At 46.1% G+C, this 10,468-nt stretch overlaps 1 protein-coding gene across 1 annotated transcript; it reads right to left on the reverse strand.

Moving 5' to 3' along the window:
• Window positions 1-1,493: 1,493 nt before the first annotated feature.
• GPR161 (G protein-coupled receptor 161) lies at window positions 1,494-9,142 on the reverse strand. The gene is made up of 5 exons (XM_008940065.1): window positions 8,700-9,142; window positions 7,453-8,177; window positions 5,819-5,923; window positions 3,597-3,716; window positions 1,494-1,741 (listed from the first exon to the last, which is right to left on the reverse strand). The coding sequence occupies exons 1-5, from the start codon at window positions 9,140-9,142 to the stop codon at window positions 1,494-1,496; spliced, it is 1,641 nt and encodes a 546-aa protein (XP_008938313.1).
• Between the last annotated feature and the right edge of the window lie 1,326 nt (window positions 9,143-10,468).

The raw sequence follows: 10,468 nt of genomic DNA on the forward strand, positions 1-10,468 counted from the left end.
CCAAGCAGAAATATGAAATAAAAGGGTGCAGGTGAATACTTGCCTTAGGGAGCGTTGTGATGTTAACTGCAGCAATAATGACCTCGGCTGAGGGCATTTCTGGTAAATACTGGCATTTTTCTTTATTTTTTAAAATGAGTGCCCACAGGTGCCCGTTTATCTAACACGCTAGAAGCAAAAACATTCAGGAGGGAGGACTTTGCTATTATTAGTTGTTTCATTCCTGCACTATGCAAAGAGCCATCTTACTGGTGCTTAAGTGTTCTTGCTTTAACAGCCTGTTCTTAATCAGCAAACCATGTACTGAATTTTAAGCATGTGGTCAAATGGTACACGGGGAACGCAGTGGGACTCAGGCTAGTTCATAAAGCCAAGCTGCTTTCTCCAGAGATGGACATAAGCTTGTGCTGAAACAGATTTCTGAGCTGGGAACATGGACAAACAGGATGTCTAAACACAGCACTGGGCTGAGGCTCTGCCTCAAAAAGCAGTTTGCTTCTGAGCCATAGTTTAACAAGCGTACGCCCAGGTTTCGCCCAGAGAGACACATCCTGCCCCCAATTTCCCATCAATCTGCAGCACAAGCTCACATAAAGCACTTCTGGGAAAAGGTGGAGGCACTGGGGGGGGAGACACAGAGTAAACAAAGGCAAATCCTTGGTCCTCAAGTCCCTCAGCTAGCAACAACACCCCCAAGAAATGATCTAGCTCACTGAAGTCTCCCTCCGTTTGACACAGGCAGTAAGGCAGGGCTGTGATCCCCACAAAGTGAGAAGGGGCCAGCCCAAGAAGGCACAGAAAGGTTCCTCAAGCCAGGCATCCTTGTACAACCCACCCCATCTCTTTCTGTAACAAGCCCTTCCACCTTTGCAGCTCGTTTCACTGCCAGCAGCTTGCCTGTGGCCAAGTTCCCCTCCTTTGGCAAGTGGGGCTGAGCAACCTCCTCAGAAAGGCCTAACAAGGTAATGTCTGTACAGTGCTTAAGAACATGCAAAGTGCAATATAAGTGCCAAATGTTCTTATTTTAGAGATTAATGAACACTCCAAGAAATATAGGCACTGAGGTAACTATAGCTTATGTGCTACATTCCCTCATGATTCAAAACAAGTTCTAGGAGCTTGGATTTTTGTTTTAAATTGTGATTAAACACTGCATATGCTTTTCCTTTTTCACTCCTCTATTGGCTCTGCCCAATATTGGACCCAAGATTCAACAGACTAATGCTCTACTGGACGAAACCAAACCCTGCATCCCTATGTGTGACAGATTTAAGACATGGCACAAAAGAGTCAATAGCACCCCTAAACAGTAAACAAATACTGCTGTAAAAAGTACCAGAATCCAGCTGGTTTTCAATTGTTGAAAAAAAAAACACTGAAAACATCCCAACAAGGTACCAGCGAGACCCAACCCCTGGGTGTGCTGAAGCCCTGACAGCTGTTGTAGGTCCTGCTTAGTGGTTTCATTCTCTTCTCTTCCTCCAGTGCTCCTGTCAAACGTTCCCTTCCTCGATGCTCTGCAGCTGCAGCCTCTGGCTGGCGTGGGGCCTGGCAGCACGCCGGGTGTTCAGGCTGCCCCCTGGCAGAGCTCGGGCAGGGAGCAGGGCTCCTGGCACAGCATCTTCCCCAAACAGGCTGATTTTCACATCAGCTTCAATAGCTCGTGCTAAACTGGATGCGTAACTCTCCAGAGACTTATGGACCTCAGCTTTTACATGAAGAACAGGATTCTTTGCAGCTTCTGGAAAATAAAAACCATAAAGCAAGGTATAAGAAAATTAACAGTTGATTAGCATGACTCCATAAAGGCTTGAAGACTAATATTGATCCTTTGGTGAAGGTATGACCAAGCCCTCTGCAAAATAACTACCCTACAGAGAGCATTTGCCCAGGGTTCCTAAACCATTCTGTGGACACAAAGCTTCAGAGTGACCTTGAGGGGTCAAGCAGAGAAAAATTAACTCCAAGTGAAGTGGAAAAATAATAAGAACTGATGATGCAAAGTGTTTGTACACCTAAGTTTAATTTGGAACCAAGTGTATCTTGAGGGACTTTGTGAATCTGAGCACACAGGATTTTATTGGTCTGGGTTTGTGCCCAACTGAAGTTAACAGCCTGATTTCTGCTTACTACCTGGAGTCCAGGATGAGGGATAATAGCAATTGTCTGGCATCAGGCAGGAATTCATGCAGGAGAGAGGAACAGAACCCTCCATTTGTACTTTGTCTGCAGTAAGAACAGCTTGCAACCCCTTACAGGCATTCTCAGTGTGTTTGGACTAACTTCTCACACTTCATCCCCAAATCCCAAGGGCTTCTTCCAAGTAGCAATTAAAATCAGCAGTCTGCTGTCCCTAAAATTGTTCCAGCCACACTGTGGGACCCACTTTGACTTCCCATGGGGAAGTTGTAGAGCTCTCTATGCCAGAAGAGACTGAAGACTGCTGTTGCAGACAGCAGTGGACTTCTTCCTCATCTTCTATTACCTTGTATACACCTGCTCTTCAGTGTTGATGTAGCTGGTTTTGTAGCATCTCTATACAACTCCACCCACCATCACTTAGGTCAAGCCCCTGTGCTGCCCAACATGTAACTCTTCAGTGAGGCTGCTGAAATAATTTCAAGTCTCAGAGAGCCTGAAAACCCTGAAACATGCCACAGAGCCACACTAAGACCTCCCTCTGCCACTGAACTGCACAAAAATCAGATGCCTGCCCCTACATAATCACTCAGAAAGAGAATGGGAAACATATGGTAATGCTTTTGTCCAGGGGAACTATCAGCTCGTGCTGGGGAGAGGACAAAAGTAAATTCTGCCAAGATGTTTGGCAGAAAATTCCACAGAAAGAGTCTTCTCAGTATTTCAGAATCATACAAATCAGTCAGGTTTTATTATTACTTCGTTCTTAAAGGCATTCTGCTCATTTTTGTGCTGTCCACAATAGTTTCTTGTTTATTAAATTCAGTTATTATAAAGTCTTCTAGTCCCTGTTATCAAAACTATCAGCTTGAACTAAACCACCTTTGACATATTTTAGAGATGATCACAGCCAAGGCTTTGCTAGCACAGAATAAACAAATGAGTAGACTGAAGAAAAAGTGCATGTGGTTCATCTCTTTTCCCCAGTACCTGCTGAGAAACATACTCAAAGTAACTGAAATTAAGTAAAAAAAGTGAAACAGAATGAAATGAAACAGATGAATTTCAAGTCTGTGAAGGACAAAATTGAGACCAGGCAGTACATGAGAGGCACTGGGATAATGGAACCAGTGTAAGGGCAGGAAAACATATTTCCTGGGAAACACAAAACAGGGCCCACCAGCCACTAGGGGAGTGGAGCTGCAGAGAGGATGCTGCTGTGCAACATAAATGATGTGCATGCAGGAACCCCAGCTTCAAACTCTTGTCCTTGTCTGTTGCTCCTTGATAGCTGGAAGACCTGATCTTACTTCCTGTTCTAACTGCATGAATGGTCATGTCTCTCAAGGTGAACTGTGGTCATATATGTTTTAAAGCAATTCTGAAGGTCTTGGGAGGCTTCCTCAGCAGGCAACATGGTTGGTTGTGAGCATTTCTATACTTACCTCTAATCCCACCTTTAATTTGCTCTATTTCATCTTCAAAGGTGACTGAGCTCCTCCTTCGAGGAGGACAGATGCAGTGTGGGGCAGGAGGGCCATCTGAGCTGTAATCTTCAAGAAGCATTGTCTCTGTTCCTGAAACAAAACAAGAGTTCTCAAGCAAAACAGTAGCACTGGGATACAATATTTAAAGGGTGGCAAAAGCTTTTCAGACTATAGCAGTTCTTTCAAAAGATGTCTAAACCCAGCTTTTCTTGAGGAAATTTCAGCTCCAATTAAACACTGCACAGAAAATGAATGGGGTCAGAGTTTTAACTGAAAGGATTTGGAAATGTCTTCTCAGAGGCTAACAATGCCTACCTGAGAGGCAGATGACCACAGCTGCCCAATGGCATGCTTGTCATCAGATCTGAATGGAAATCTGGAGAATTTTTCCACCCAATTTAGTCTGTCTCTAATAACTTCTCAACTTTCTTGAAGTGTATGTTAATGGGGAAGAATCCCTTGCTAGATGTGTTTTTTATTTAATCACCCTGCATTTGCTTTGCATTTTTCCCCATATAAAATAGTTTCCAAGCACAATGGGGAAAAATCCCTTGCTAGATGGGAGTCTGTTTTTTATTTAATCACCCTGCATTTGCTTTGCATTTTTCCCCACATAAAATAGTTTCCAAGCACAAGGAAATTAATGTTTGCATCTGCACAAGGCTTTCACACCAAGGGCAGGACTGCAGCCTCCACCTTCCTGGCAGTGCTGGTCTCTGCTGCATAAGGGGGAAGTGGAGCAGGCATTTTGGGGAGATGCTTGGACACTGCTGAGTGAGCAGTCCTCAGGGAAGCTCCTGTTGGAAGGCAGGGCTTGCACACATTTGGTGTGTGACACAACTATCAGCCTATTTCCTCCTAGCTTCACATCCCTCCTCACCCACTTGACTGCTTTTGATCCCCAAATTTACTCTTTTTGCAATAAGGAGGTGTTCCAGCACCCATTTTACAGAGTGACATCACTAGAGGTGTATCTCTGCACAACATACTGCTCCACAGGTCTCCTCTTTGCTGACAATTCACTGTGATGTTACAAAGTGATAAACTTCTTAAGGTTAAACTTGAGTGTCATGTCAGATGTCTCCCTCCAGCACACAAGAAAGAACAAGCTGCTGCCTTAATACACAGTCCCAAATAAGAGACTAGCCTCTTTTTCTTACAGGTGGACCTTCATCCATGACATAATTATCTTAAGGCAGCATTTCTAGCAATTGAGACTCATATTTTGTGTACAGCTGGCATCACTTGGCTTTCCTCCTCTCCTACCACTTCATCTGTTTTTCACAATGCAGGAAAATACCAGAAGATTGGTGAGGAGGACTGTAAATGTGCTCAAGAAATACTCTTTAAAATAACTGTAGTGCAGTAAAGGAGTGGCAGCTGAATTAACTGCCAGAGAAATCTAGCTGTAGTTCTGATTAGAAAATTATTGGCAGGACTCTTTTTCCCTTTTCCAAATGAGACTCAGGTCTTGCTTCATATTTGTGTACAGCTGGCACCACTTGGTTTCCTCCTCTCCTACCACTTCATCTGTTTTTCACAATGCAGGAAAATAAGAGAAGATTGGTGAGGAGGACTGGAAATGTGCTCAAGAAATACTCTTTAAAATAACTGTACTGCTTACAGGAGTGGCAGCTGAATTAACTGCCAGAGAAATCTAGCTGTAGTTCTGATTAGAAAATTATTGGCAGGACTCTTTTTCCCTTTTCCAAACCATCATCAACTGACAGCTCTGAAGCAGTGATGCAACCAGAAGCTGAAGCCATCCTAAGTGTTTGTGTTTACACTGCAGGATGAACAAGACAAGGTCTCCTACAAACTAGAAAATGGAGAAGCATTTTCTCCACAGCATTTTGGTTGTTCTGTTCCTTGTGATACAGGGAAAGTCTCTGGAAAAGGGCAGAAACTAAAGGAAAAGGGCATAAAAGCAGCAAGTTCTGTTCCCAGGACATGTTACCAAGGGAGGGTCATCATTACTCAGAGTAAACAGTATTTTGCAAGTAAATATATTGAGAGCAAGAAAGTTAAAAAGGAACTGAGCAGTTTTGTTGTCACAGCTGGAACAGATGCTTCATGTCATCCACCCACCAAGAGACATCTGTGTGTGTAAAAACAGACTGTCCCAGAGAGATCTGCCAAGCTACAAGTGCAACCCTCTGCCCAAGAAAAGAGAGCAAGGAACTTTCAGTTACCTGAATCCTGTGAGCAGCTGAAACCTGTGTCTCCTGTGCTGCTGCTGTTTCCTAAAGGCCGCCCACCTGCCATGAGGGCAGTAAGGTGAGGAGAGAGTCCTAAATCTGCAAGAGAGTTTTGTTCTTGTTACACAGGAAACGTTTAAGGGGTCCTCAAGAGTAAAAACCTCTTCCAGAAACACCCATCCTACTGCCTTATTTCTTACTGCACACATAAAACCCACCTTGCTAATCCAGAGCACACAGCATCTGGACTTCCCCTCTTAGAAATCCCACCAGCAGCTTTCAGGTACCCCTGGAGTCTTTTCCTCTGGCAAGCTTCCTTTCTGCCTGCACTATCTCCCTCCCACTCCTTTTGCAATTGCACATGTTCTATCAGCCAGACAGGCTGAACATGGAGCACACACACAGAGGTGTGGATATCTGCCAGACATCTTCTAGGCAGAGGATCACCTGGAGCCACCAGCAGCTGTGACAGGCCATTAGCATGGCAGGGAGCTCAGGGGCAAGGCTGGGGCACCACCACACCTGGCTTCTTTCAAATCCCCAGAACAAGAAGGGAGGAGACTCCAGGGTTCTTCCAAGAGTGCTGTCTTTGGATCCCATTCAGGATTTTGTTGTGGGATTGGTTGAGGGTTTTTTCCACCCTCTCTCCCTGTCAGCCTCCAGCTCACACACCTGATAAATTTGAAGCTGTCAGCTTGTTATCACTTGGAAAGAGAAAGAAGTTTCCCATCTGTTCCCTCCCATCTCAGTTCCCAGTTCTCATCCACAACATCTCCTGGACACAGATTTGCCAAAGGGAGGAGCATTAAGAGAGCTCCTGCAGCTTGTGATGTGGCTGCAGCTGCAGAACTCTTGGGAGACTCTCCCAGCAATCCCAGGTTGCAGAAAAAGAGAACAGACACCTTGCTGCTCTCCCCATCCTTCTGCATTTTAAGTCTTCCTTCCCAATTACATGATCTCAGTTCCTGCCTCTGCATGAAATGTCTCAATGGACCACATGAAGATGCCCTGTTTTTGGAAGCTTCTGAACTGGATAAGGGAAATAATCACAAACCAGAACTTTGTTGCACTGCTACTCTAAAAAACAAGGTGCAGAAAACCAACAGACTTTGAGCAACTGAAGCTTTCAGCCTGCATCCTGGGAAGACATCAAATAGTTTTACTCTGTAAAAGAGTTTTACTTTGTTTATGATCTTTTCTTCACACCCTTTAAACCTAAAAACTGAATTTGCAGAAATAGTAACACCAGTGTAACTTCAGTGAATCTCAGTGAGTTGTAGCAGAAAGCCAGGAATCAAAGAAAAGGGCTCAAATCTGGGTAACACAAAACAGCAGGCAGGTGGAAGGAAATGATGGAGAGGGAAGAGAACACATTATTTTAATGAATCTCACCACCACGTCTTCTCTGACAGAGGAAGTTTTACTGGAGCAGAAAGAAGTTAACTCCCACAAAAAAAAAAACCTGCTCCAAGTGCCTATGACAACATGAACAAAAGACTCTTGAAGCCTCCAGACACCTCCCACTCTGTTCAGGGAGGCCTGGAACATGCCAAGCACACACACAGAGCCGTCCAGCCTTGCCCTCACGGGTGCTAAGGAAGAGAGTCCTCTGCAGCCACCCCTCTTACCCGTGATCCTGTTGGAAATGCTGAAGAGCCTGGAGGTCCTGTGCCGCGGGACGAAGGGCTCGCGGTAGTACCTGTCCCCAAAGCACATCCCCAGCAGCTCCTTCCTCACCGTCTTGTTCCACAGCCCGTAGATCAGCGGGTGGCAAATGGCACTGGAAAAGGACAACCAGGTGGCTAGTGTCTCCAAGGCAGGGGAAATGCTGTTCTTCCCCCACAGCGCCTCCGACGTGATCACCACCATGTAGGGCCCCCACGTCACCACGAAGGCGCCGATGACGACCAGGATGGTGATGAAGGCTTTGCACTGGTTGGCTGAGTAGACAACCCCTTGGAAAGCGTTCCTTCGGCTGCCAGAAGAGGACGTGGAGGTGCTGGAGTTCTTCCTCCCGCTCCTCTGGGAGTCCTCCTCGGCGATGACGACGGAACCGCAGTGGATTTTGCGGGCCTTGACCCTCGCCACGCGGAATATGAACCCGTAGCAGATCATCATGACCAGGAGAGGCAGCAGGGCACACCAGATCTGCCAGAAGGCCGTGTAGCCAGCCTCTTTGTGCCAGGCCGCCACGCACATCCACTTGAACTGGTCAAACTCCAAAGAGGACCAGCCGAAAAGGGGAGGGAGGCAGCCGATGAGGGAATGGAGCCAGACGTACACGAGAGCTACCACTGCTCTGTTGCCTGTTATCTTCATGGGGTAGAGCATGGGGTACAGCACGGCGTAGTACCTGGTGGGCAAGAGGAGGAACAGTCAACAGGAGCACAAAAGATATGCTTTTTTTTTTTTAGTGTACATTTTAATCATGCTGATAACTAAATTCTCCTTTCTCCACACCCGACACGGGCTTAAGGGACCCTGTTTATAAAAATAATTACATGTAAAAATACACATCCTTGCAGGCAAGGTTGTAAAAGTTGGCTGAAGGCTCACATACAGCTGTTCCATCTGTGTCTGCCTGCAAGTATGGGCTCAGGGTATAAGCTGAAACTTTAAGTCATTATTACTTTTTCCTCAAAATGAATGTTATTATACCACCAATAGTTCAAAAAAAAGCCTAGATGCACGTCCACATTTTGTGTTATTGACAATATCACTTTCTCCTACCAGAAAAACATCAAAACTTGACAAGGGGATGAAGGAAAAAATCCCACTACAAGGGTACACAGTGTTGCCCACTGCAATGCTGCTTGATTTATGAAAATCCAACCAGGCAGTTGGTTACAATTTGTTAAAATAAAGAGCTGCTTACCTGTCTATAGCTATGAGTCCAAGAGTCAGCATGCTGGCCGAGCTGATCAGCATGTAGAGCAGGGCTGAGAAATTGCACCAAACCACCCCAAAGATCCATTCCCTCCTGATGGAGCTGGTGACGACGAAGGGCAGCACCAGCACAGAGAGCAGGAAGTTGGAGAGGGTCAGGCTGAAGACAAACTTGTTGCTCAGGGTGAGGAGGTACGACTTGCGATAGAGGGTGAGGACAACCCCCAGGTTGCCCAAGCAGATGAAGATGGTGATGAGGATGATGGCAATGGACTCTGTCACCCTGACCACCCCGTCCTCCTGCGTGGTGGCGTTCCTCAGGCCCTTCACGTGGCTCAGGGAGGAGTTGCTGCTGCTCATGGTCAGGGCGTGCAGAGCCGGAGCAGCCAAGACATGCTGAGCGGCTAGAAGCAGAACAAGGCTCTGAAACATTCAGCAAAGAGCTCTTCAAGCTCTCTCCCAAAGACTGGAGGCCCTTTTGCCTTAATTAAAATTTACCTGTAGGATGCAGGAAACCATTTCAGATGGGAAAGCAAAGGGGCAGGAAATGGCCTATGGGTGCACCAAAGAGGTCAGTGACAGAGCCAAGCCTACAACAGGGAAGAAACTGTCTAAAAGACAAAAAGAGGGGGAAACAAGGCCAAAAATTAGAAAATTTTAACAGTAAAATGCCCTAAGGGTCTTACTTATTTCTAAGCCATACTTACCAGCTGTGCATCTCATTCAGTCCCTTCACTTAGGCTGTGAAGAAGAAAGAAGAATGTCACTACCAGTCTCCATCTCACTTTAAAAAAAGAAACTTTTCTTAATTCTGTCTGTTTATCCTGCTTATTACTTTGTATTCTGCCTATACAGCGTTTCCTGATGGTCTGTGGATGCATGGCTACTCCCACCCTGCTGACTCTTTCTTAATAGTTGCTAAGTAGCATTCAAAGACTGGGGGATCACTACAGTACTCTCCCAACATTGCTTCTCCATGTTCATAATCACCTTAGCTACAGCTGTGAGTCCATTTTACTGGCAATACCAAAGGACTGGAGGAGATGGCTCTCTCTACATGAGGTTTGAAAGACACTTCCTTGCATTAAGCTGCAGTCCACCAGCCTGTCTGAGAACCTTTAACCCCTGATGTCTCAGTGTTAGCACCCATCCCACTGTCTCTTTTTGTGAAACCTTGGCCTTTCTCACAACTTCTTAGCAGCCTCTTCCCCGCTGTCTCCCACAGGCACTCCCATCTACTTTGTTTAACCATCTGCAAGCCAGCACACTGAAGAAAAAAACACCCCCAAAAATGCAAATATGCAAACCAGAAAACCGAGGAGTCCATCAATTAAAGCAAAGCTGGCATTAGCATTTCTGGGAAATTAGGGACTTGGGGAAAGCTATCTCAGCCAGCTCCGTGGCCATGCCCACCCATCACTCCCAAACAGCCCGGAGTACTCACAGAAGCCCTTGGTCTGCGTGGCTGCCATGGCCTCAGAGAGCAACGCTGGGCTGGAGAGCCGTGTTTTTTCCATTTTTATCTGTGTCTGCCCAAGAACATAATTAAAGAAAGACGTTACGGGGCCGTGCTTTGTAAAACAAAACTTAGCTCTCCTAAACTGCCTGCTGACTCCTTTCAAAAGCGCTTTTTTTCTTCAAGTTTCTCTCCAAACACGGCCGCCCCGCCCCTGGGAGCTTCTCCGATGCTTTTGGACGGGTGCAGGTTTTGGAAAGGCGCCTACCGCTCTTTCCATCCCCCCCAAACACGCCCCGAGG

This window comes from Merops nubicus, unplaced genomic scaffold (assembly GCF_000691845.1).
Source record: "Merops nubicus isolate BGI_N331 unplaced genomic scaffold, ASM69184v1 scaffold16485, whole genome shotgun sequence".
In the NCBI taxonomy this organism is placed as follows: Eukaryota; Metazoa; Chordata; class Aves; order Coraciiformes; family Meropidae; genus Merops; species Merops nubicus.

Coding starts and splice junctions, on each gene's coding strand:
- GPR161 (XM_008940065.1), bottom strand. CDS start 9,142: ATGTTTCAGAGCCTTGTTCTGCTTCTAGCCGCTCAGCATGTCTTGGCT. Junction 8,178..8,699: donor GGACTCATAGCTATAGACAG/GTAAGCAGCTCT, acceptor CTTGCCCACCAG/GTACTACGCCGTGCTGTACC. Junction 5,924..7,452: donor CATTTCCAACAGGATCACGG/GTAAGAGGGGTG, acceptor ACTCTCTTGCAG/ATTTAGGACTCTCTCCTCAC.